Here is a 27,971-nt window from a genome sequence, read left to right on the forward strand (position 1 = left end):
TTTGGGAGGTCGAGCCAGGTGGATTGCTTGAGCCCAGGAGTTCAAGACCAGCCTGGGCAACATGGCGAGACCCCTACTAAAAATACAAAAAAATTAGCTGAGTGTGATGACGTGTGTCTTTAGTCACAGCTACTTGGGAGGCTGAAGCGGGAGGACTGCTTGAGCCCAGGAGACACTCCAGCCTGGGCGACACAGTGAGACCCTGGCTCAAAAAAATAGAGTTACTCCACCGGGCATGGTGGCTCACGCCTGTAATTCCAGCACTTTGGAATTACTCAACTCAGGCTGAGGCCAGAGCATTGCTTAAGCCCAGGAGTTTGAGATTAGCCTGGGCAACATAGTGGGACCCTGTCTCTACAAAAAATTAAAATATTAGGTGGGTATGATGGCGCACACCTGTGGCCCCAGCTACTCAGGAGGCTGAGGTGGGAGGATGGCCTGAGCCCAGGAGGTCAAGGTTGCAATGAGCTGTGATTGTACCACTGCACTCTAGCCTGGGTGACAGAGTGAGACCTCGTCTAAAACAAAGACAAAAAGAATTACTGCTTAGAGAGCTGCTTTAGATATACGGTGATTGGGTCACCTTTGAGGAGGCGACATCTGAGCTGAGGTGTGAGGGTTAAGAAGGGGCCCGCATTGTGGAAATCCATGGCAATAGAGTTTTTAAGACAGAGGGAACAGCCAAGTACAAAGATTCTCAGGTGGGAATGAATTGTGCGTGGTCAAGGAACACAAAGGCCAGTCACTAGAGATTATCAACTAGGAGAAGAGAAACATGAAATGAGATCAGAAAGGAAGGCAAAGGCCAGATCATATATACAAATGGGCTTATAATGTACCTCAATAGTTTTCCTGAGTAGTTATAAATAAACCCCTTTCCTTCAACTTAACATTCCATGTTTCACACATTACAGTAATCATTTGTAATTTACTGAGACAGCTATTTAAATCATGCTATGAGGCAGATGTGTCCAGATGAATAAGTCATCTAGTATGTGAACCTATTTGAAGCTCAGTATCTGCATTCAAATGCAGCTTTCTTTTTCTTTTCCTTTTTTTCCCCCCTCTGTCACCTAGACTGCAGTGCTATGGCACAATCATAGTTCACTGTAAACTCAAACTCCTAGGCTCAAGCAATCCTTCCACCTCAGCCTCCCCAAGTAGCTGGGACTATAGGCATGAACCTGGGAGGCGGAGGCTGCAGTGAGCTGATATTACGTCACTGCACCCCAGCCTGGGTGACAGGGCAAGACTCCCTCTCAAAAAAAAAAAAAAAAAAATCAAATTTGTATAGATCATTGAGAATTTTACTCACCATATCCAATTAGAAAACAAATAATTCATCTGATGGTTATTATTTTGGGTGAGGAAACTTCCTTTATTTAATCCCAGAATCTGACCCTTAAGAATTTCTTTCTTTTTTTTTTTTTTTTTTCTTTTTTTTTGAGATGGAGTCTCGCTCTGTCACCCAGACTGGAGTGCAGTGGCTCAATATCAGCTCACTGCAAGCTCTGCCTCCCGAGTTCATGCCATTCTCCTGCCTCAGCCTCCCGAGTAGCTGGGACTACAGGCACCCGCCACCACACCCGGCTAATTTTTTTGTATTTTTTTTTAATAGAGATGGTGTTTCACCATGGTAGCCAGGATGGTCTCGATCTCCTGACCTCGTAATCCACCTGCCTCGGCTTCCCAAAGTGCTGGGATTACAGGCGTGAGCCACTGCGCCCGGCCTGACCCTTAAGAATTTCCAAGCATTTTATAAACTCATCAGTACCTCTTTATGAGGGTAAATAGAATCACAGAGGTGGAAATATAATTCAGAATTTGGCTAACAAATTTGAGATAATTCCAAAATTGCACCTCTGAACATGACTCCTATTCAGGGTTACCACTGTTTCTATACTGGGGAGGATGGTCATGTTAGCCTGTTTGGTCTTGGGAGGTTACTGTTGGAAACCACTGCAGTTTCAGCTCCCCACCGCCTCTTACGAAGCAAAAGCTAGATTTATTGGGAGGGGAAAAGGAGCTGGGGCCATACAAAATTTCAGTATGTTTATGAATTATTTAACAATAAACATATCAAAAATTATTGTCTTTTCGGGAACAGATCCAAGAAATATTCACTTCATCTTTCCTGAAATTCCCTAGTTTTACGTTATTGTTCCATCTCACCTTCTTTGGAAGGAAATTCAAATGGCCAATAAATATAGAAATAAGACATGTCAAAAAAATTTTAAATGCCCAAGGATGGTATGGGAAATTGGGAAACCTCACACATTACTGGTGGGAGTACAGGTTGTTGCAAACTTATTGAAGGGCAACTTGAGAATATGTCACAAAAGCCTTAAAATAAACTCGATACCTTTTGACCTAGTAATTCCATTTCAAGGAATTTATCCAAGAAATTATTCATGGATATGTGCAAATAAAATAAGTAAAATAATAAGTAACAACCTACCAGTCCATTTAAGTTCTTTATGTTGTTTCTTCCTAAAGATAATATCCTCAAGTTTTCTGTAGTGAAAAGAAAACATTTTTTTGTTTACTAGAATCACATTACACAATTGTTGTAAATCTAGTATAATAAAGCTTTAATAAGTTTTATATAATAGATATCCTTATACAATGAGTAAGGAAGGTTGTGTTAACAAAAATGGGTAATCAAGTAGAAAATAACATTCACCTATCATCTAAAGTAAACACTACAGGTATAATTTCATAACATGTCAATATTAAATTTAAAAATGGTTAGCTATCTGGAACACATGGTCTTAAATTGCTGGCTAATAAAAATATTACAGGATAAAATAGCAGTAGAGAATATTTTGAGTTTGGGAGCATATATATTTCAAATCTCTTATGAGAACTCATACTAGAAAATAAGAACATATATTTATATATTGTCCACCTCGCTCCATGAAGGATTAGAAGTGAAAAAAAATAAATTTGGTATTTAAAAAATCATTTGCTTTCAAGTTTTTAAATAATTAGACTGTGATTTGGTTAAAAAATAAAATGCCTGGCCAGGCATGGTGGCTCACACCTGTAATCCCAGCACTTTGGGAGGCTGAGGCGGGTGGATCATGAGGTCAGGGGATCGAGACCATCCTGGCTAACACGGTGAAACCCCGTCTCTACTAAAAATACAAAAAATTAGCCGGGCGTGGTGGCGGGCGCCTGTAGTCCCAGCTACTTGGGAGGCTGAGGCAGGAGAATGGTGTGAACCCAGAAGGCGGAGCTTGCAGTGAGCCGAGATCTCACCTCTGCACTCCAGCCTGGGTGACAGAGCGAGACTCCGTCTCAAAAAAAATAAAAATAAAAATAAATAAAAAATAAAAAATAAAATGCCTATCTTTATTTTTTAAAGGTTATTTCTATTTGTATATCTATAGGCTATTTCTGGAAGAGAAAAAAGAAAGTAGAAACCATGGTTGTCTTTGGGGAGGAACTAACAGTCTATGGTTAGAAGTAGACATTTCCCATTGTAATCTCTTTTGAACTATCTGAATAAAACCAGGTGCATATATTATTTTTCCAAATTAAAAATAAATTTCTTTTTTAAACACCCAGGAAACCTCATTTCTGTTCCAAGAAACTACTGTGATTACTTTTGCTTATTACTATATTTAATTTTCATAACTTAAACATCTATAACTTCTTTGTCTAATATGGTGGTCACTAGCCACATGTGGCTCTTTAATTAAAATTAATTACAATTTAAAATTCAGGTTCTCAGTCACATTAGCCACATTTCATAGTGCTTAATAACTATATGTAGCTAGTAGCAACTGTATTGGGACAGTGCTGACAGTTCTGCTGGATGACATTGTTCTGTAACATCCATAATTGAATGGTAAGAACTCAAATCCAATTAACTGAGTTTCAATCCCAACTCTCTAGGGAAGCAACCAAACCTCTTTGAATCTGTTTTACCATATATAAAATGGGGAAATATAATTTCTATCTTATAGGAATTTAAGTATGAAATGAGGTAATTACCTAAAACATTCAGTGAAATGTGTAACCCATGGTAAGTACACAATACATGATGCGTGTATGAAAGTGTGTGCGTGTGTGTGTGTGTGTGTGTGAATCAGGTATATATAACTTTGACTTTAATTTATTTAATAAATTATTTTAAATTGTCTTACAAGAAACAATGAGCTTTTAGAGCAAGGTATTTTAAGAGTGGTCTAATTCACACAAAATGATTTAACTGTTGAAGCAAGACCCCATGTTATGGGCTGAACTGTGTCCCCCGGAAAATTTAAATCTTTAAATCCTAATCCCTAGTATCAGAACATGACTGCATTTGGAGACAGGGCCTGTAAAGAGGTAATTGGGCCAGGCCTGGTAGCTTATGCCAATTATCCCAGCACTTTGAGAAGGTGAAGTGGGAGGATCACTTGATGCCCAGAAGTTCAAGACCAGCCTGGACAACATAGAAAGACTCTGCCTTTACAGAAATAAAAATAAAAAATAAAAAATTTAGGCCGGGCGTGGTGGCTCATGCCTGTAATCCCAGCACTTTGGGAGGCCGAGGCGGGTGGATCACGAAGGTCAGAAGATTGAGACCATCCTGGCCAACATGGTGAAACCCCATCTCTACTAAAAATACAAAAATTAGCTGGGCATGGTGGCGCATGCCTGTAATCCCAGCTACTTGGGAGGCTGAGGCAGGAGAATTGCTTGAACCCGGGAGGCAGAGGTCACAGTGAGCCAAGATTGCACCACTGCACTCCAGCCTGGTGACAGAGCAAGATTCCCTTTCAAAAACAAGTTTAGCTGGGCATGGTGGCACATGCCTGTAAGCCTAGCTACTCAGGGAGGCTGAGGAAGGAGGATGGTTTCAGCACAGGAGTTTGCACCACTGCACTCTAGCATGGGTAACAGAGTGAGACCCTGTCTAAAAGAAAAAAAGAAAAAGGTAATTAATTGGGCCATTTAGACACTTAAAAAAAATAAAGGGGTAATTAAGGTAAAATGAGGTCATTTGGATGGGCCCTAATCCAACATGATCGGTATCCTTGTAACAAGAGGCAATTTGGACATAGACAGAGAAAAGAACATGTAAAGAGAGAGGGAGAGGCCAGGTGTGGAGGCTCACGCCTGTAATCCCAGCACTTTGGGAGGCCGAGGTGGGTGGATCATTTGAGGCCAGGAGTTTGAGACCAGCCTGGCCAACATGGCGAAACCCTGTCTCTACTAAAAATAAAAAAATTAGCTGGGCATGATGGTGTGTGCCTGTAATCCCAGCTACTCAGAAAGCTGAGGCAGGAGAATTGCTTGAACCCGGGAGGCGGAGGTTGCAGTGAGCCAAGATCGTGCCATTGCACCCTAGCCTGGGTGATAGAGCAAGACTCTGTCTCAAAAAAAAAAAAAAAAAACAGAGGGAGAAGATGGCCATCTACAAGCCAAGCAGAGCGGCCTCAGAAGAGATCAACCACGCGGACATCTAGATCACAGCTACAGTGATCCAGAACTGTGAGAAAATTTCTATTGTTTAAGCCACCCAATCTGTGGGACTTTGTTACGGCAACCTAGCAAACTAATATATCCCATATAACTATAAATTTATGAAAATTAAATATTTAAGAAAATCACATAATTATTCTTTAAACCTTCTTGATATGAAAAAACACTATTTTCTTTTTTCTATTTCATGAAGAATTAAATGCTTATTCAATAATTTATTCACTCAACACATAAGTTATTGATCATCTACTATACACCAGGAACAGCAATAAGTACTTGCAATATTACAGCAAATAATACAGATAAAAATTCCTGCTATCAAGGAGCTAACATTTGGCAGATAAACAAAATAAGTAAGTATATTAGATAGTAAAAAATGTGAAGGAGAAAAGAAATAAGCAGGTAAAAGGAATGAAATATCAGGAGGTTGGGAAGAGTTGATTTTTTGATAGGAGATGATGTTAGGGAAAGACCCAAAGGAAGTTAGTAAGGGAGTTCACCATGCAGATATCTGGAGGAAGAACATTTACAGGTAAGAGAACTTCAAGTACAAAGGCTTTGAGGAAGGACCACATAAGCTGAGAGAATGAAGGAAGAGTAATAGGACATGAAATTAGAGGAAATATTCTTGGTTGTAAGTCCATACGTATAATATGAAAGAAATTAGAGGAAATAATAGGCTTTAGAGAGGATGTGAGAGAGAGGAGTCAAGAAATTGCCAAGAGGTTTGGCCTGAACAACTGGAAAAATGGACTTGTCGCTATCTGAGATAAATATGGCACAGCAGTGGCTCACTCACGCCTATAATCCCAGAACTTTGGGAGGCCAAGGCAGGCAGATTGCTTGAGCCCAGTAATTCGAGACCAGCCTGGGCAACATGGGGAGACCCCAACCCTATAAAAATACCAAAAAAAAAAAAAACTAGTCAGGCTTGGTGGTGCACACCTGTAGTCCCAGCTACTCAGGAGGCTGAGGTGGGAGGATCGCTTGAGCCCAGGAGGTAGAGGTTGCAGTGAGCCGAGATGGCATCATTGCACTCCAGCCTGGGTGACAGAGCAAGATCCTGTAAAAAGAAAAGAAACACACAAGGAGTTGGTTTATCTGGGGCTAGGGGAAGATATCAAGACTCAGTTTTGGACATGTTAAGTGTGAGATGTTGGCCAGTCACTGTGGCTCATGCCTGTAATCCCAGCACTTTGATTCACACTTGATTCAAGAGATCCTCCCACCTCAGCCTCCCAAGTAGCTGGGATTATAGGTGCATGCCACCAAGCCCGGCTAATTTTTTTTGTATTTTTAGTAGAGACGAGGTTTCACCATGTTGACCAGGCTAATCTTGAAGTCCTAGCCTCAAGTGATCTACCTGTCTGGGCATCCTAAAGTGCTGGGATACAGGTGTGAGCCACCGTTCCCAGCCATAAAATTAAATTAAAAAAAAAAAGAAAAAATCAATTAAAAAAAAGTATGAGATGTCTGTTAGATATTCCGTGGAAATATCACCCAATGGAATGTATGAATCTGCAATTCAGAGGACACAGTTGGGCTAGAGATCTAAATGTGCGTGCCATCAGCATACTGATGGTGAGGCCATGACTCTAGATGAGATAATCTAGGGAGTAAATGAAGAAAAAAAAGAGAAGGGACACAAGAACTGAGTCGTGGCGCCTTGCAATATTTAAAGGTTATGGACGTGAAACTGGGAAAAAGTGGCCAAAAAGACAGGAGGAAATCAAGGGGGACAGTATGTTAAAGCCAAATACTGAAAATGCTTTAAAGAGGGAAGAGAGGCCGGGCGCGGTGGCTCATGCCTGTAATCCCAGCACTTTGGGAGGCCAAGGCGGGCGGATCACGAGGTCAGGAGATCGAGACCATGGTGAAACCCCATCTCTACTAAAAATACAAAAAAAAAAAATTAGCCGGGCGCGGTGGCGGGCGCCTGTAGTCCCAGCTACTCCGGAGGCTGAGGCAGGAGAATGGCGTAAACCCGGGAGGCGGAGCTTACAGTGAGCCGAGATCGCGCCACTGCACTCCAGCCTGGGCGACAGAGCGAGGCTCCATCTCAAAAAAAAAAAAAAAAGAGGGAAGAGAAATCATCCGTATCAAAAAATACGCTGATTCATCAACTAAGATGAGGACTGAGAAATGACCTCAGCAATTGGAGATAACAAATATATGCAACTTTTTCTAAGATAATCTCTAACTCCTTTTTGAAAAACTGCACATGAAAATGGTAATGAATGGCTAAAAAGACCATATTTATTACTGTATAAGGAAATAAATTATGATATCCAAAGTTAATAGATTAAGTGTTCTAACATAACACAATATATATTTTCCATATTTTATGTGCTGCATAAGTAGGGTAGCACTAGAAGTACTATTGTTTTCTTCATACAGTATCCTGATGAAAATCAAAACTGCTTTCAAGTTTTATGCTTATTTGTAACCTGTAACCTGAAGGAGTAAAGTATACTTTTATACTTTATAATGGCAACAAAATTTATTTTCTAATCTTTAAGATTATTATTCATATTATACAGCTTTTTAGTCATGGTTTGAACATAGTCATATCAAGCAATTTTCTAGTCACAATTCTGGTACAATAAATATAAATTGCTATTAGGGTTGTTCTGCCTGATAAATCACCTGTTAAATAGGAATACCTATTTATTCCAGATCTTCTCATGATGGCATAATAGGTAAGACTATAGTGTTCATGAAAGGAGATGGGTAGGAGGCAAGCTAGAGCATAACTTCAATCATCATATGGATCAATTAGCTTCTTTTTGCTTCATAGTCACAGATAAAATGTATTCGCTAGCAACAGACTGCATAAATTGTATTTGTTACTAGCAGAACTAAAATGAAATGAGCCAAATATAGCAAATACCTATACTCTCTGATTTCATGTCTACAGCAGACATGAATAATTGATCAAGGTATTCGTTCCACTAAGTTTTTGGAACTCTTATTATTACAATTTTTCTGAGAGACTCTACCAACTGACCCAAGTTAGAAAGTGATTTTAAACCCACTGCCAGCCCTACATAGAAGGTCATCCATTTTCACTATTATCTTAGTCATTTTTTTTTTTTTTTGAGATGAGTCTCACTCTGTCACCCAGGCTGGAGTACAGTAGCGTGATCTCGGCTCACTGCAACCTCTGTCTCCCAGGTTCCAGCTATTCTCCTCCCTCAGCCTCCTGGGTAGCTGGGATTACAGGCGCACGCCACCACACCTGGCTAATTTTTGTATTTTTAGTAGAGACAGGGTTTCACCACATTGGCCAGGCTGATCTCAAACCCCTGACCTCAGGTGATCCACCTGCCTCGGCCTCCCAAAGTGCTGGGATTACAGGTGTGAGCCACCATGCCCAGCCCATAGTCATGTTTTTAGATAAAGAAAACCATGTAATCTGTCATGATAAATAATATGTTATCAACTTGCTTAGTCACATTTAAGCAAGTTACTTCAATTACAGAGAAAAAAACTGAGACAGAGAATAAAAAATGTAATAGCTTAAATTGTTTAATGAGTGAGTCAGCAAAAAATTAGAATAGACAGGCATCTCACACACAACTCTACTAGTTAACACTAATGTAAATACTGAAGGCCAACTTTCCAGCACTGAATGCCAACTTTGAGTAAGGTACGAGGAGTGGGGGTACTGAAATAGAAGATTAAAAGATTAATAAGATGATGCTTTTCCTCAAGGAATTCACTATCTAAAGAGCAGAACATATTCCCAAGTAACTATAATAATGGTTAATATTTATTGAGCATTTTATATGCACCAGGCACAATTCTAAGTACTCTATATATACTAACTCAATCTTCACAATAATTATATGAGATAGGTAATTATTATTATAATCCAAGTAGACTGTTATGAATATTTCCAAAGGAGTAATTAATTTTGACGATGGAGATGAGGGAAGTCTTTAAGGAGGGGGTGACATTCACACGTGGCATTCGTAATTTTTTTTTTTTTTTTTTTTTTTTTAGACAAGGTCTTGCTCTGTTGCATAGGCTGGAGTGCAGTAGCACCATCATAGCTTGCTGTAGACTCACTCTCCTGAGCTCAACCAATCCTCCTCCTAAGTAGCTGGGACTACAGGCAAACACCACCATGCTCAGATAATTTTTTAAATTTTTAGTAGAGATGGGGTCTCGCTATGTTGCCCAGGCTGGTCTCGAACTCCTGAGTTTAAGTGATCCACCTGCCCCAGCCTCCCGCGTGAGCCATGGTACCTGGCTGCATTCTTAATCTTAATTTGTTATAGGATTTTCCTGTTACAGAAAGAAGCTATTCTCAGTGAAAATTATTGCATTAATAAATGCTACAAAATCATTTTTAAGATAGTATATTTGGGTGTAAATTGGATAGTAAAAGCTTTTAGATGACTTTTAATGCGACATCAAGGCATTTGGTCTTTACTAGGCAAAGAGGTACCATTAAAAGGTCTCTGATGTAATGATATTCAAATGATATTTTTAGAAAGAAAACTCTGTTATCAGTGATGAAGGTCACCTGAAGGGCAGAAAGACAGGAGGAAAGGGGATCATTTAGGAGGCTACTGAGGGAAAAGAAAAGGAGAAATCAGTTAAGTAAACAGTTGAGGCTGGTCCTTGGAAAAACAGCCTGCTTGAAAAAATCACAGCTACAGGCAAAAATATAACAGTCTGTGGAAAACTCAGGCTGCACCTGCACGGATAAGTATGTAGGGTCCAGCACAGATTGTTCTTTGTGTAACTGGTGCGCTCCCAGGAAAGTTTTGTTCCCCTTTACAGATATGTACACAGTAGCCTCCCTGGGAAGCTGTAAAGGGAGGAGAGGGACTTACCTAAAACAAACTCACAATTATACAAAGAAGAGAAGCAGTGCTTTGATGCTTACCTAGAGATACACCCACAACTACATAGATAAGGGGGAGTTATGCAGACAATTTTCAAATAAGAGAAGTTACTCAAACAGCTACAGAGGTGAGAGGAGTTTCTTATAAAAGTTTTTGAATTCAACTGTAAAAACAGAAAACAGCAACTCACTTGGGGTTCCCTCTCCACTGCAGAGAGCTTTCTTTTTTCACTCATTAAACTTTCACTGCAACCTCACCCTTTGCATCCACATTCCTTAATTTTCTCAGTCATGAGGCAATGAACTAGGATAACACCTTAGATAATGAGACCAGTGACCCTGACCTGTTTGACTATCACAAAAGTTGTAAGATAGTGTTTTGCAAACTATGGGTCATGAGCCTAAATTAATACGTTGTGAAATCAATTTAGTGTGTTGTGATCAGCATTTAAAAAAAGAAATAAAAATTTAAAAATACATACTGGAACTGGCCAGGCGTGGTGGCTCACGCCTATAATCCCAGCACTTTGGGAGACTGAGGCGGATGGATCACTTTAGGTCAGAAGTTCGAGACCAGCCTGGCCAACATGGTGAAACCCTGTCTCCATTAAAAATACAAAAATTAGCCAGGCGTGGCAGTGGGCACCTGTAATCCCAGCTACTCAGGAGACTGAGGCAGGAGAATTGCTTGAACCCAGGAGACGGAAGTTTTAGTGAGCTGAGATTGCACCACTGAAATCCAGCCTGGGCAACAGAGTGAGACTCCATCTCAAAAAAAAAAAAAAAAATTACTGAGACCTAAGGGTAAATACTGTCTTGCAAACTTTATTCAAGTTTATATGTGTATGTATATATTTGATATGCATATTCATATGAATGTATAATACATTCAGATGTATTTCTTACAATGGAAAGTGGTCAAAATGTTTGAAAAACATGACCTAAAGGGAAGATGATGAGGGTCTAAAAAGTTGTAACTCCTGGAAATGGAAAAGCAACACTTTATTTGAGAGCTCCTTCAAAGAGTAAACAGGATTTCGTGATAAATTTGCATATAGGGCTTGAAGAGAGACTGTGGTAGGCTAAACAATGGCTCCCCCAAAGATATCTACATTCTAATCCCTGGAACCTGTGAATGTTACCTTATATGGCAAAAAAAAAAGTACTTTGCAGATATGATTAAGGATCTTGAGAGATAGGGAGATTATCCTCAAGATCAGGGTGTGCCCTAATGCAATCACATGTATCCTCATAAGAGGGAGACAGACAGAGATTTGACAGAGAAGGAGAAGCCAGTGTGACTACAGGCAGAGACTGGAGTGATAAGTCACAAGCCAAGGAATGCAGCAGCCACCAGAAGCTGGAAGAGGCTAGAAAAAGATTCTCTTCCAGCCTCCAGAGGGAGCATGGCTTGATTTTCACCAGATGAAACTGATTTCAGACTTCTGGTCTCCAGAACCATAAGAGAATATATATCCACCATTTTAAGCCATCAAGTTACAGCAGCCATAGGAAACTAATACAGAGTCAGAGGCCTTGGCAACTGGGAGGGAGGCAATGTCATTAACAAGGATAAGGAGCACAGGAAAAACAGGGATGATGACTTAAAATTTAAATATAACAAGTTTGAAATACAGATAATATAAATCTGAACAAAGAAATATACAATTAAAAATCTGATATTCTATTTAAGACATCTCAATTCTAACTCTATAAAAGCTTTTAAATGTCTTTAAAATGTTCAGAGCTCATGCTATCTCTACTTTTCTTTGGATAATCAAACTTAAGACATAGTTTATGTATTCTATTATCTGACAATAAGTATGGCTAAAACAGGTGCCAGCTTCTGGAATTACATATTGTCTCTGAAATGTTTATTAAAATAACTAGGAAATCCATGAACCATCTGTTACTGTGAATCACTTACTTAAGCCATTCAGGTTGGCAATTTTTTCAATGCAGTTTGTAGACAGTGAAAGCTTCCTTTAAAAGAACAAAGAAAAAATTTAAATTAATGTGAAAAATGTAAATGGTAAATCAGAAATTATTCCTTAACAATAGTGCCCATAAAAGATAATATTTAAGTAATATCTTACCCACTCAATCATAGCATTTATTACTTCATTTTGAAATCATTGTTTTTCTCTGATTACCTAAGTTTAACACTCATTGAAAATTTGAAAAAATCTTCTTGAGGGCAATATGGTATTAACAATTTTTTTTTCTTCTTAAGACAGAGTCTCACTCTGTCACCCAAGCTGGAGTGCAGTGGCACCCTTTCAGCTCACTGCAACTTCCACCTCCCCGGTTTAAGCAATTCTCCTGCCTCAGCCACCCAAGTAGCCGGGATTACAGGTGCCTGCTACCATGCCTGGCTAATTTTGTATTTTTAGTGGAGACAAGGTTTCACCATGTTGGCCAAACTGATCTTGAACTCCTGACCTCAAGTGATCCACTTGCTTCGGCCTCCCAAAGTGCTGGGATTAGAGGTGTGAGCCACTGCACCTGGCCCTGGCATTATCAAATTTTTTAATGCGTACATTTCTTGACCCAGTTTTTCACTTCTAGAAATACATCCTACTGAAATATTAACATAAATGCCAAAAGATATATGAACTAGATTATATGTACTACTGGAATAGCAGAAAAATTGAAAAAACCTATAAACACCTCTTAACTGAGGAACAGATAGTGAAATACTAAGCTGCCACTGAAACAAAGGAGATTGGGCTATAGATACCGACTTGGGAAGATGTCTATGATACATAGTTTAAAAACCATCTAGCAGAACAATACTTTTTTTTTTGTTTCGGGGGGACAGAGTCTCGCTCTGTGGCCCAGGCTGGAGTGCAGTGGCACGATCTCAGCTCACTGCGACCTCCGTCTCCCGGGTTCAAGCAATTTTCATGCCTCAGCCATCCAAGTAGCTGGGATTATGAGTGTGCGAGTCATGTAAACGACTGGCCAAATCTGTACATTTTCTAGTCATCCCCCACTCCTGAGAACTCTCAGTGAATAATGGAGTGCCTTTAAATCTAGGAATATGGTTGGGAAATAATTCTTTAATTCTTGTTAAGGCAGCTAGCACAAAGAAATTGTCAGCAAAATATGAACAGGTTGACTCGAGGTGATACACAAGGTGCTTTAGTATGAGGTATAAAACCTCAAATTTGTTTGCCTTTGAGATGGCTTTATGATAAAAAGATATTTGACCACTTTGAAATCATGCCTGATGCCAAAAAAGCATGTGGTGGTGGATTTTTATGTGACACACTGTGTTCTCATCACAAAGAACAAGCTGCGTACAAAAGCTAAATATGTTTGCTCTCCCCTTTGATCCCACAGATGGATATTAGTCTAATGCATGGGTTCACAAATATGTGTCCCAGAATTACCCAAGTTGCTTACTGTAAATGCAGATTCCTAGGTTTCGTGAGTAAATATTCTGTTTCTATAAATTTGAGATGGGGCTGATCTCCTGCATAAAGTGCAGATGATCAAGGGATCACACTTAGACAAACACAGGGTGAAGAAATCAGAAAGAAACCCAGTGATTCTATGGTATACTATAGCCCTGATGAGAGACACTTGTAGCCTAAAAACATGGTTACAAGGCAACGTGGTATAATTGCCTCAAATTAGCCACAGAATCCTGCTAAAATACATGTATTGAGAAAATAAATTAAAAGAAATTACTATAGATCTGATATTTAAAGTCACAGGATATAGGATTACAAAATAAGTAGGCCAGGCACAATGGCTCATGCCTGTAGTCCCAGCACTTTGGGGGGCCGAGGTGGGTGGATCACTTGAGGTCAGGAGTTCGAGACCAGCCTGGCCAACATGGTGAAACCCCATCTCTACTAAAAATACAAAAAAAATTAGACGGGTGTGGTGGCAAGCACCTGTAGTCCCAGCTACTTGGGAGGCTGAGGCAGGAGAATTGCTTGAACCCGGGAGGCAGAGGTTCCAATGAGCCGAGATCACATCATTGCACTGCAGCCTGGGTGACAAAGAGTTTCTTAAAAAAAAAAGTATAATTTGATCCCAATTAGAATTTGTTTTTAAAAGTTAGAAGGCTCTACAAAAATGCTAGCACTGGTTCTCACATGGTGCTGTGATTTTGGTTGATGTTAATTCCTTTTCTTTGTGCTGCTTATATTTTCCAGATGTTTTACAATGTGTTTTTTATAATTTTAAACGTTTTTTTTTAAGGGGTATCTCTTAGGCATGTAGTAAGAAAATACAGTTCTGACTTTGTGGATAATTTTACAAGAGAAAGTAGTAGATTTCATAAGAGTCATAGTTTATTGTGGTGCTCGCTTCAGCAGCACATGTACTAAACTGGAACGATAGATTAGCATGGCCCCTGCACAAGGATGACATACAATCATGACGCACTCCATATTTAAAAAATATATAGTTTACTGTGTTATTTAGCTTCTCCCAAAAGACTAGGAGATGTATATTTTCAAACACATTATAAAAACTGTACTAAAAATATTGTACTGTTTGGCTGGGTGCGGTGGCTCATGCTGGTAATCTCAGCACTTTGGGAGGCCGTGGTGTGCAGATCACAAGGTCAGGAGATCAAGATCATCCTGGCTAACATGGTGAAACACTATCTCTACTAAAAATACAAAAAATTGCTGGGCATGGTAGCATGTGCCTGTAGTCTCAGCTACCCGGGAGGCTGAGGCAGGAGAATTGCTTGAACCCGGGAGGCGTAGGTTGCAGTGAGCTGAGATCGTGCCATTGCACTCCAGCCTGGGCGACAGAGCCAGACTCCATCTCAAAAAAAAAAAAAAATTGTACTATACTGTTCAATATTTTCTATTAATAATCCTATAAACCAGTCATTTTTCTTGTTTGACCTTGCCAAAAAGAGAATTACACTAAGCAAACAAAAAATAAATGAAGACCACAGAAAATAAACATATTTTCCTACTTTGTGTGTTTAAGAAAAGAAAAGGAAACCTAACAGCAATACTGGAAGGATGAAAAGAGAACTTACTCGCAATTAGCAAGCATGGACAAGGATGCATCCATCTTCTCTATAGGGGGAATCTGGGCATAAAGTTTTATCTCTTTGGCTTCAGATGGCCTCTGGCCAGTTTTCTCTTCCTATGAGAAAAATACATTTGGAAGAAATAACCCATGACTGTAATGTGGAACCAAAAGAGGCCAGAATTTTCCAAGGCTTTTCCATGTTTATTTCAAGACAATTGCTAGAATTTAGCAAACTGTTTAATAATTCTTTACCATTAACTTATTGAAAACATTTACCTACTAACCCTGATAATCAGATTTATATGTGGCTGAATCAGATAGCTATTAGGTCCCTACCAAATGAAAATGAGAAAATAAAAAAACTTATTTTTGTGGTATTTAAAATTTGAAAAGGACACAAACAAATGCAAAGATATCTCATATTCATGGATCAGAAGAATTAATATAATTAAAATGACCATACTTCCCAATGCAAGCTACAGATTCAATGTAATTCCTATCAAAATACCAATGTCATTTTTCACAGAAATAGAAAAAAATCCTAAAATTTATATGGAAACAAAAAAGAACACAAATAGCCAAAACAATCCTGAGCAAAAAGAACAAAATTGGATGTTATCACACTACCTGATTTCAAAATATATTATAAGGCGAACACAACCCAAACAGCACGGTATTGGTATAAAAGCAGATACACAGACCAATAGAATGGAATGGAGAATCTAGAAATAAGTCCATGTATTTACAGCCAACTGATTTTTGACAAAGGCACCAAGAAAATACATTGGGAAAAGGATACTCTCTTCAATAAATGGTGCTGGAAAAATTGGATATCCAAATGCAGACGAATGAAACTGGACCCCTTTCTCTCACCATACGTAAAAATCAACCATGATGAATTAAAGACTTAAAGTTAAGACTCAAAACTATAAAGCCACTAGAATAAAATACAGGGAAAACACTTCAGGACATTGGTCTAGGAGAAGATTTTATGGCTAAGACCTCAAAAAGCACAGGCAACAAAAACAAAAATAAACAATGGAACTAAAACTAAAAAGCTTCTGGGTGGTGCACACCTGTAATCCCAGCACTTTGGGAGGCCGAGGCCGGTGGATCACCTGAGGTCAGGAGTTTAAGACCAGCCTGGGTGACGTGGTGAAACACCGTCTCTACTAAAAATACAAAAAAGTAGCCTGGTGTGGTGGCACGCTCCTGTAATCCCAGCTACGTGGGAGGCTGAGGCAGGAGAATTGCTCGAACCCGGGAAGCAGAGGTTGCAGTGAGCTGCGATCGTACCATTGCACTCCAGCCTGGGCAACAGAGCGAGACTCCATCTCAAAACGTAAAAATAAAAATAAAAAGCTTCTGCACAGCAGAGGAAACAATCAACAGAGTGAGGAGAAAACCTGTTGAATGGGAGAAAATATTTGCAAACTATTCATCTGACGCGGGAACTCAATACAATGGTAAAATGACAAACAGGCACAGTGGCTCATGCCTGTAATACCAGCAATTTGGGAAGCCAAAGCAGGAGGATTGCTTGCGCCCAAGAGTTGGAAACCAGCCTGAGCAACATAGCAAGACCTCATTTCTATAAATAATTTAAAAATCAGCCATATGTGGTGGCACATGACTGTGGTCCATCCACTTGGGAGGTGGAGGCTGAGGTGGGAGGATCACTTGAGCTCACTGCACTCCAGCCTGGGGGGACAGAGACCCTGTCCCCAGAAAAACAAAGTAACTAACAAAACAAAACTAGAAGCTCAGGAGCCATTTCCTTTGCTTTCCTATGTTTTTTATAACGTACTGTAGTGTAAGACACACAAAACTCCTTTAAAAAACTTAAATCACCACATGTCAATAATAGAAAATAGGCCGGGCACAATGGCTCATGCCTATAATCCTAGCACTTTGGGAGACTGAGCGGGGAGGATCACTTGAGCTCAGGAGTTTGAGACCAGCCTGGGCAATATAGTGAGACCCCGTCTATACTTTAACAAAATTAAATTAAAATAAAAATAAAATAAAATAATAATAATGATAGAAAATATACAACCAGTTGTAAGAAGATCTAATACACATCCACTCAGTGTTTATTTTTATGACATATATTTGTAGGTTAGAGGAGGAGAAATTGACATCTAGTAGATCCTCAATAAATGTTGGGTAAATCAATGAAAAAGTGAGATTGATGTCTTTGAATAATCTTAAAGTCAAAAATGCATGGGCCAGGCACAGTTCACGCCTGTAATCCCAGCACCATGGGAGGCTGAGGCAAGAGGATCACTTGATCTCAGGAGTTCAAGACCACCCTGGGCAACATAATGAGACTCTGTCTCTACAACGGCAGCAACAACAACAAATTAGCCAAGTGTGGTGATGCACACCTGTAGTCCCAGCTACTCAGGTATCTGAGCCTAGGACTGAGGCTGCAGTGAGCTATGATTGTGCCACTGCACTCCCAGCCTGGGTGCCAGAGCGAGACACTGTCTCAAAAAGAAAAAAAAAAAAAAGTCAAAAATGTATGGCCATAATGTAATCTAGAAATAGACTCTACTTACTAGTTATTGTAAGTAAAATAAAATCTCAAAATCCAATTCAAGGAAAATGAAATGAAATCTGGTACTAAGTCTACTCCATATTCTTTTTTTCTTAAGATTTTTCATTAAATATTTAACCAAACAGAAATAAATTATAAAAATACATTTAAAGTAAATGAGAAATTTATAAGCACTAAAACAAGAATTCAAGTATTTCATTATTTTATCGACTTTTGTCTATTTTCCTCAGACACCAAAGCTTCTGAAAGCCTTTTTATTCAAAGCCTACTTACAAAAGCAAAAGGTACATTATTATGCAAAAAAACTACACTAGATCTTAGTCAAAAGGCTGAGAAGTGATGCAAAAAAACTACTGATAACATAGACAAATAAGTTTATGGGCACAGAAATTCAGGAGCCATCTCTGTACTCTATAGAAATTCTGTCTATAATGCTGAATTATAACTGTTCAAACTTTATAGAATGTTATATAATACTGAAAATATGATTTCTATATAATGCATGTTTTTTACAATGTAGTTTCCTTTCTAGTATTGCTGCTTGAGTATTCACGGTTTTTTCCAGTTGTCTATGCATGATTTACATTGTCCACAATGATTGCCTCTGTTTAACCTCCACGAGGCTAAAACCACCTTCTAAAGCCTAGATAATCCACAACTCATATGACTCCAGCATATGAAAATGGTATGTAGCTTAGTGATGATAACAGTTGAAAAAGAAAATGTAGGCTGGGCGTGGTGGTTCACTCCTGTAATCCCAGCACTTTGGGAGGCCGAGGCAGGTGGATCACCTGAGGTCAGGAGTTCAAGACCAGCCTGACCAACATGATGAAACCCCATCTCTACTAAAAATACAAAAAAAATTAGCTGGGCCTTGTGGCGCGTACCTGTAATCCAGCTACTTGGGAGGCTGAGGCAGGAGAATTGCTTGAACCCGGGAGGCGGAGGTTGCAGTGAGCCGAGGTCACGCCACTGCACTCCAGCCTGGGCGACAAGAGCGAAGCTCCGTCTCAAAAAAAAAAAAAAAAAGAAAAGAAAAGAAAAGAAAATGTACTAACACAGAAATTCCAGCAATTTTATAGCAATAGGTAAAATCGGCCTTTCCATTTAAATGTTCCATTGGTCAGATTTTTTTAATTGAAATTTTTATTATGATATTTAAAGTTTGTCCAGTTCCCCCAAGGGTAACATTTTATGACTACAGTATAATATAACTATGGTATTGCTATTGATACAATCCACTGATTTTATTCAGATTTTCCCAAGTTTTCTTGTGCTCATGTGCATGTATGACTGTGTGTATGTGTGTATTAAGTTTTACACAATTTTATCATCTGTGTAAGTTCATGCATCCACCACCATAGTCAAGATAGCTGAATAGTTCCAATACCAAAAGAATCCTTTGTATTAAATAGCTAGATTTGAATAACTATCCAAAATTTTTCCTTGTACAGTTTCTAAAAGAAGGAAAAACTCATGTACTCACCAATCTCGCTAAGGCTTCTTTGATTGTTGTTGCTTTCGCCTTTAAGAAAAAAAAAAGAAAAGAAAAAACAAAGTTGTATGTATGTACGTATGTATTTATTTATTTATTTTGAGACAGGATCTTGCTCTGTCGCCCAGGCTGGAGTGCAATGGCATGATCTCCACTCACCGCAAACTCTGCCTCCTGGGTTCAAGCGATTCTCCTGCCTCAGTCTCCCAAGTAGCTGGGACTACAGGTGCGCGACACCACTCCCGGCTAATTTTTTGTATTTTCAGTAGAGATGGGGTTTCACCATGTTGGCCAGGCTGGTCTCGAACTCCTGACCTCATGATCTGCCTCCCTCGGCCTCCTAAAGTGCTGCGATTACAGGTGTGAGCCACCGTGCCCGGCCCCAATTTATCTTTATTGGTGTAATTTGTTGATTAACTTTTCAAGCAATAACTATTAGCCTTGGCTTCTACCATTAAAACGATTTCTTTCTTTGAGACTTTATATGCAAAGAGAATGTTTTAAATTTCCTGAAATCAGAATGATTTAAATATCTCTGAGAAAAAATAAGGAAATCATTATGTAACACCCATACACTTCCCTCCCACTTGGTTTACAAAAAATATGTAGCTTTCAATACTTGATATTAAAATACATTTTATTTCATTGATTCTAAGGATAAACATCTTTCTTACATTTTAATATTGAAATTTGGATACATCATAATCAGGAACAATTTACAATTGCTGTAGGTAGGTGGCAGTGGTGAAATTTTAGAAAAATATTAACCATTTTATTTCATAATATATATTCCTTTTTACGTTTGCAAAGGATGAGGCTAAAGGATAGGATAAAAATCTGTATGTCTACATACATTTAAAAGAACTCTATCAATAAGTACAAAATAAAAATTTTAAATGATAATCAAGTATTTGTCATAGTTCAATTCAAACCATTTTTTCTTAGTAAAACATAAAATAATGTTGCACCTTATAATTAATAGTAGCTTAGATTCAATTTAATATATTTAAAACTCTCAAGGTACCAAACAGAAGACATCCTTAATGAATTATTGCTGGTGCTCTTTTTTTAAAAAAGAATCCCAAAGAATAACAAAAGAAAGGTTTTTAAACTATGTGAACAAATGTGAATCTGAAAGAATCAATTCTTCAAGACGAATCCTCCATAGTTAACTGGGCCTAAATTTAAAACAGGGCCTAAGCTAGGCACAGTGTCTCACATCTGTAATCTCAGCACTTTGGGAGGCCAAGGTGGGAGGATCACTTGAGGCCAAGAGTTCAATACCAGCCTGGGAAACATAGAGAGACTCCATCTCTACAAAACAAAATTTTAAAAAATTAGCCTGGTATGGTGGTGCATGCCTATAGTCCTAGCTACTTGGGAGGCTGAGGTGGGATGATCGATTGAACCCAAGAGTTCAAGGTTACAGTGAGGTATGATTGCACCACCACATTCCAGCCTGGGCAACAGGGCAAGCCTGTCTCTAAAAAAATTAAATTAGATTAAATCAAATTAATTAGAGCCAAGCAGCCCTTTGCTTACTAAAGGTCACAGGCATACTCTGAGTTCCCCCCAAAAACACAGCTCTGTTCAACTTTGGGACTTCCAGAGTTCATATGAACCAACCAATCAGAACTCACCTGAATCAACCAATCAGCTCACTTGACTCAACCAATCAAGGCCCAGCTGTATCAACAAACCAGAACTGAATGAGTTTCAATCCTTCATTTGTATAAACAGACCTGACTAAGAAGGTGGGCAGGAACTTTTGCTATAAAACTCAAGCCCTCCCTTTGTTCTCTGGAACACACCTTCCTTCTATACCTAAGGCTGCATCTAGCCATATGCAAACTGTTCATTGAAATAAAGTCTCTTCCCTCCATTTTCCTTTTGAGAGAATTTTTGTTCACAAATATATACCATTATGTCTAGAAAGTAAAGACATACTAATAAGCAACCCTTGGGTTAAAAAGAAAATTATAAAATAATAAAAGAAAAAAGTCAAAATTTGGGGAATATAACACTAAGAAGGAAACTTACAGATTCAAATACATTTGTCAGAAAATAAGAGATAGAAAACAAATGAGCTAGGCGTTCACACATTTGGCAAAGTACATCATTACAAACCCAAAGAAAGTAGAAGGAAATACAAAGGAAAAAGTCAATGAAAAACAGAATGGGGGGACAAAATAATTAACAAAACTAAAAGTTGGTTCTTAAATCCCTGGCAAGCCTGATTGAGCAAAAAAGAGGGCAATACAAATTGAAAATATAGAATGAGCCAGGCATGGTGGTTCATGCCTGTAATACCAGCACTTTGGGAGGCTGAAGTAGGAGGACTTCTTGAGCCCAGGAGTTTGAGACCAGCCTGGGCAAGGCAGTGAGACTTTGTCTCTACAAAAAATAAACAAAAATTAGGGCATGGTGGCACATGACTGTGGTGCCAGCTACTCTGGAGGCTGAGGTGGGAAGATCATTTGACCCAGGGAGGGAGACTGCAGTGAGCTGAGTTCGCACCACTACACTCCATCCTGGGCAACAGAGCAAGACCCTATCTCAAAAAATGTATATAACCTGGACAACATAGCAAGACCCCATCTCTACAAAAAAATACAAATATTAGCCAGGCATAGTGGAAGGCACCTGTAGTTCCAGCTACTGGGGGGCTGGGGAACTGGGCAGGGGCTGAGGTGGGAGGACCACTTGAGCCCAGGAGGTCAGGGCTGCATGAGCCTAAATGGTACCACTGCACTCCAGCCTGGGTGACAAAGCGAGATCTTGTCTCAAAAACAAACAAACAAAAACCACACACACACATATATACAGAAAAAGAGAGAGAATACAGAGAAATAACTATAGACACCACAGAGATTTTAAAAATAAAATATCATGGCTGGGCACAGTGGCTCACGCCTGTAATCCTAGCACTTTGGGAGGCTGAGGCGGGTAGATCACTTGAGGTCAGGAATTTGAGACCAGGCTGGCCAACATGGTGAAACCCCGTCTCTACTAAAAATACAAAAATTAGCTGGGCATGGTGGTATGCACCTGTAGTCCCAGCTACTTGGGTGGCTGAGGCAGAAGAATTGTTTAAATCCAGGAGGTGGAGGTTGCAATGAGCCGAGACTGCGCCATTGCACTCCGGCCTGGGCGACAGAACAAGACTCTGTCTCCAAAATAAAAAATAAATATCGTAAGCAAACATATGGCAATAAGGTTTAAAACCTAGACAAGGCATGCGTTTCTATAAAAAACATAAAAGTGTCAAAACTGTCGTAAGAATCAAGAAAATTTGAATAGACCAATACTATTTAAAATATTAAAATGATAGATTTACCCTTATCCTCCTCCCCTAATACTCCAAGCCTAGACACTTTTACAATTGAGTTCTACTAAGCTTTCAAGGGTATTCCCTGTAACAAGTTGTTTCAGAAACCAGAAAAAGAGGGAAAGCTGCCAACTTATTTTAAGAGGCTAGTATAACCTTGATGCCATAACCACATAAGGAGCCCAATTTACTTTTCAACATGGATTTGAAAATCCTAGATACAATATTATATCTTCAGGCTGGACATGGTGGCTCATGCCTGCAATCCCAGCACTATGGGAAGCCAAGGCTGGAGAATTGCTTGAGGCCAGGAGTTTGAGACCAGCCTGGGCAACACAGCAAGACCCCATCTCTACAGAAAGAAAAAGAAACAGAAAAAAAAAATATTAGATTGTCAAAGCCAATGGTGTTTATTGAACCATGATCAAGAATAGATTATCCCAAGAGTACAAGGAAGACAACAAAAGAATCTATAAATATAACTAACTAATGGATTAGGGGGAAAGTCACATTTATTTCAATAAGCATGGAAAAAGTACTTGATAAAATTCTACATCTGATGTTAAAAGCTCTCAGCAGCTGGGTTTGGTGACACATGCCTGTAGTCCCAGCTACTCAGGAGGCTGAGGCAGAAGGATTGCTGGAGCCCCCTAATTGAAGGCCAGTCTAGGCAATATAGTAAGACCCCAGCTCTTTAAAAAATAAAATAAAAGTTCTCAGCTAAAAATTAAAGGGAAATTGCCTGGCCAGGCACAGTGGCTCACACCTGTAATCCCAGGACTTTCAGAGGCTGAGGTGGGAGGATTCCTTGAGGTCAGGAGTTTGAGACCAGCCTGGGCACCATAGCAAGACTCCCGTCTCCAAAAATAAAATAAAAAATAAATAAAAAGAAGGGAAATTCCTTGATAAAAGCTATATACCAAAACTCTATAACAAACACCACACTTAATGGAGAAATGCATTTATTTCAACAAATATTAATTGTCTATTATCGACCACCATTCCTCTATGTGTTTAGGATATATCGATGAATAAAACAGAGATCCCTGCCTTCATGGAGCTTACATCTATTAGAAGGAGCAGATGATAAAAATATATACAGTTGGCCCTCCATATCCTCAGGTTCCACATCTGCAGATTCAACCCACCACGGATAGAAAACATGTGCAAAAAATCCACTAAAAGTAACAATAACAACAATGAAAAATAATACAAATTGTAAAAACAATGGCCAGGTGCAGTGGCTCATGCCTGTAATCCCAGTGCTTTGGGAGGCTGAGGTCAGAGAATCGCTTGAGGCCAAGAGTTGAAACCAGCCTGGACAATATAGTGACACCCCATCTTTAAAAAAAATAAAGATAAAATAATTAGCCAGGCAAGGTGACATGTACCTGTAGTCCTAGGTACTCAGGAGGCTGAGGCAGGGGGACTATTTGAGCCCGGGAATTCAAGGTTGCAGAGAGCCATGATTATGCTACTATACTCCAGCCTGGGCTACAGAGTTAGACCCTATCTCAAAACAAAACAAAAATACAGTATAACAACTATTTAAATAATATTTACGTTGTATTGGGTAGTATAAGTAACCTAGAGATGATTTAAAGTATACAGGAGGATGTGTGTAGGTTAATATGCAAATACCACACCATTATATGTAAGGGACTTGAATGTCCATAGATTTTAGTATCTTAGGGAGTCCTGGAACCAATCCCACATGAATACCAAGGGAGAACTGCATATAATAAGAAAATTATATAGTATATTAGAAGGTAACAATTACTAAGGAAAAAGAAAACACTGGAGGTGAGTAAAGGGTATCAGAATGTATGTAAATGTGTGTGGAGGATGTTAGTTTCAAATAAAATGGTCAAAGTGGGCCTAACTGGGAAGGTAACATTAAATGTATTCCCTTTAAAAATCTCAAACAGGCCGGGCGTGGTGGTTCACGCCTGTAATCCCAGCACTTTGGGAGGCTGAGGCGGGCGGATCACGAGGTCAGGAGATCGAGACCATTCTGGCTAACACAGTGAAACCCCGTCTCTACTAAAAATACAAAAAATTAGCCGGGCATGGTGGTGGGCGCCTGTAGTCCCAGCTACTCGGGAGGCTGCGGCAGGAGAATGGCGTGAACCTGGGAGGCGGAGCTTGCAGTGAGCCGAGATGGCGCCACTGCACTCCAGCCTGGGCGACAGAGCGAGACTCCGTCTCAAAAAAAAAACAACTCAAACACATCAGCCGGGCGCGGTGGCTCATGCCTGTAATCCCAGCACTTTGGGAGGCTGAGCTGGGTGGATCATGAGGTCAAGAGTTCGAGACCAGCCTGGTCAACATGGTGAGACCCCCGTCTCTACTAAAAATATGAAAATTAGCCAGGCATGGTGGCGGGTGCCTGTAATTCCAGCTACGCAGGAGGCTGACGAGGAGAATTGCTTGAACCCGGGTGGTGGAGGATGCAGTGAGCCAAGATTGCACCACTGCACTCCAGCCTAGGCAACAGAGTGAGACTCTGTCTCAAAAAAACAAAAACAAAAACAAATCTCAAACACATCAAGGATCACTTCTAATCACCACTATGAATAATAATTATTATTTACAATAATTATATATATAGTTATTATTCTTCTCCTAGCCAAGAGAAGATATTTTCAACATGAAACCAATGAGGACCAATATTTAGAATACACAAGGAATGCCTAAAATTCAAAAACAAAAAGAAAAATGGAAAAATTGGTAAAAATATGAATAGAAAATTCACAGAAACTGAAACCCAGATGACTAATAAGAATATCAAGAAGGCTGGGCATGGTGGCTCACGCTTGTAATCCCAGCATTTTGGGAGGCCGAGGCGGCCATATCGCCTGAGTCCAGGAATTCAAGACCAGCTTGGGCAACATGGAGAACCCTTTCTCTACTAAAAACACAAAAAAATTAGCCAGGCGTGGTGGTGCAGGCCTGTAGTCCCAGCTACTCGCAGGGGCTGAGGTGGGAGGATGCCGGGAGGTGGAGGAGCCCTGATGGAGCCACTGCACTCCAGACCAGGCAACAGAGTGAGATCTTGTCCCCCCCAAAAACAAAAACAAACAACAAATATATATATTATATATATGAAATGAGGTGTTATAACACATCGAGAATCAGCAAAATGCAAAGTAAAACAATGGAATACTAAAACACACCCTCGGATTGGCAAAAGTTAGAAAGTTGGTGAGCACATAAAGAAAGGAGAACTCTTGGCCAGGCATGGTGGCTCACAAGTGCAATCCCACCATTTTGGGAGGCCTGAGTGGGCAGATCACTTGAGGTCAAGAGTTTGAGATCAGCCTGGCCAACATAGGGAAACTCCATCTCTACTGAAAATACAAAAATTAGCCGGGCGTGGTGGCGAGTGCCTGTAATCCCAGCTACTCGGGAGGCTGAAGCAGAAGAATCACTTGAGCCCTAGGGGCAGAGGCTGCAGTGAGCCGAGACTGTGTAACTGCACTCCAGCTTGGGTGACAGAACGAGACTCTGTATCAAAACAAAACAAAACGAACAAACAAGAAGAAATGGGAACTCTCCTGCACTGCCGGAGGAAGTAAACACTGGTCAAGCCATTCTGGAAAGCAGCCTGAAAAGTGCCTAGGCAAATTAAGTATACATAGACCCTATAACGGTACAGTCCCACTCCCGGGTGTGTTTCCAAGAGAAATCTTTTGCAGGGGTCCATAAAAAGGTATTTTCACAACACTGTTTGTAGAAAAAGAGTTGAAGCCATCCAGCTGTTTATTGCGGCAATATAAATTGGTATAAGGTTTAACTGGTTTCCCTATAGATAGAAGGAGTCAAAAACTCAAATGCCTGAAGGTCCTCATGGACATAACTAATAGGTAAAACTGGCCAACTAAGGACAAGACTAGTGTAAAGAAGATAACCTCTACTCAGTTCCAGACAACTGTTAGCAGGTGGGACTTGGGGAAAAGAGCTACCCTAATACACCATACTTCTTCAAATTTAAAAACTCCATTGAGTAACACCTTTATTTTATATATCATTAGGTAAGAAAAGATGCTGCCAGTTATAACATACTATATCTCAGTAATATGAAAATGTGAAAAAAAGTGTCCAGTGGTGAAACACGATATTTATTTATTTTATTTTTTATTTTTTGTTTGAGACAGAGTCTCGCTCTGTTGCCCAGGCTGGAGTGCAGTGGCACGATCTCAGCTCACTGCAAGCTCTGCCTCCCGGGTTCACGCCATTCTCCTGCCTCAGCCTCCCGAGTAGCTAGGACTACAGGCGCCTACCACCACGCCTGGCTAATTTCTTTTTTTTTCTATTTTTAGTAGTGATGGTGTTTCACTGTGTTAGCCAGGATGGTCTCAATTTTCTGACCTCGTGATCTGCCCACCTCTGCCTCCCAAGGTGCTGGAATTACAGATGTGAGCCACTGCGCCCCGCCCCAATATTTATTTGTCAAGAGAAATTGGAAATCTTGGTTTTAATGTGAAATATCATCATTTGAAGACATTGTCCTGAAGTGGCAGGTCATAAGGGGGAAAAAAAGACACTGAAAGATATATTTTTTTAAATTGAAATACTATGTGGGCCAATATTTCTGGAGGGACCCAGGTCTGCTAGTTTGCAGACTATGCTAGTTCTAAATACAGTCATGAGCTGCATAACAAGTTTCAGTTAACAACCAACCACATATAAGACAGTGGTTACATAAAACTGTAATACTGTATTTTTACTGTAACTTTTCTATGTTTGTTTGTTTATTTGAGACAGGGTCTTGCTCTGTTGCTCTGGCTGGAGTGCAGTGGTGCGATCTCAGCTCACTGCAACCTCCACCTCCCAGGTTCAAGAGATTCTCATGCCTCAGCCTCCTGAGTAGCTGGGATTACAGGCACTCGCCACCGTGCCCAGCTAATTTTTGTATTTTTAGTAGAGGCGGAGTTTCACCATGTTGGCCAGGTGGATCTTGAACTCCTGACCTCAGGTGATCTGCCCACCTCGGCCTCCCAAAGTGCTGGGATTACAGGCCTCTGGGATTACAGGCGTGAGCCACCACATCCTGGCCGCTTTTCTATGTTTAAATACACAAATACATTGTTTCAACTGCCTACAGTATTCAGTACAGTAAAATGCTGTAAAACTTTGTAGCCTAGGAGCAATAGCCTACACCATCTGGTTTTTGTAAGCATATTCTATGATGCTTGCAAGGCAAAACTGCCAATAATGTGTTTGTTAGAATGTATCCCTGTCATCA

At 39.8% G+C, this 27,971-nt stretch overlaps 1 protein-coding gene and 1 pseudogene across 2 annotated transcripts in view; one reads left to right on the plus strand and one right to left on the minus strand.

The window, feature by feature from the left end:
- The window catches only part of DNAL1 (dynein axonemal light chain 1), a 54,561-nt gene that overhangs the window by 24,998 nt on the left and 1,592 nt on the right, over positions 1-27,971 (minus strand). For both annotated transcript variants that reach the window (XR_009210333.1, XM_032135066.2), the window contains exons 2-5: positions 19,387-19,425; positions 15,345-15,454; positions 12,258-12,313; positions 2,459-2,514 (exon numbers count right to left, since the gene is read on the minus strand). Coding sequence is in view for 1 of the 2 variants with exons in the window: in XM_032135066.2 (XP_031990957.1) it covers positions 2,459-2,514; positions 12,258-12,313; positions 15,345-15,454; positions 19,387-19,425 (261 nt within the window). In the remaining variant the exon portion in view is untranslated. The remainder of the gene's footprint in view (positions 1-2,458; positions 2,515-12,257; positions 12,314-15,344; positions 15,455-19,386; positions 19,426-27,971) is intronic.
- Positions 14,646-14,742, plus strand: LOC116456384 (U6 spliceosomal RNA; annotated as a pseudogene).

This window comes from Hylobates moloch, unplaced genomic scaffold (genome assembly GCF_009828535.3).
Source record: "Hylobates moloch isolate HMO894 unplaced genomic scaffold, HMol_V3 SCAFFOLD_16, whole genome shotgun sequence".
Taxonomy (NCBI): Eukaryota; Metazoa; Chordata; class Mammalia; order Primates; family Hylobatidae; genus Hylobates; species Hylobates moloch.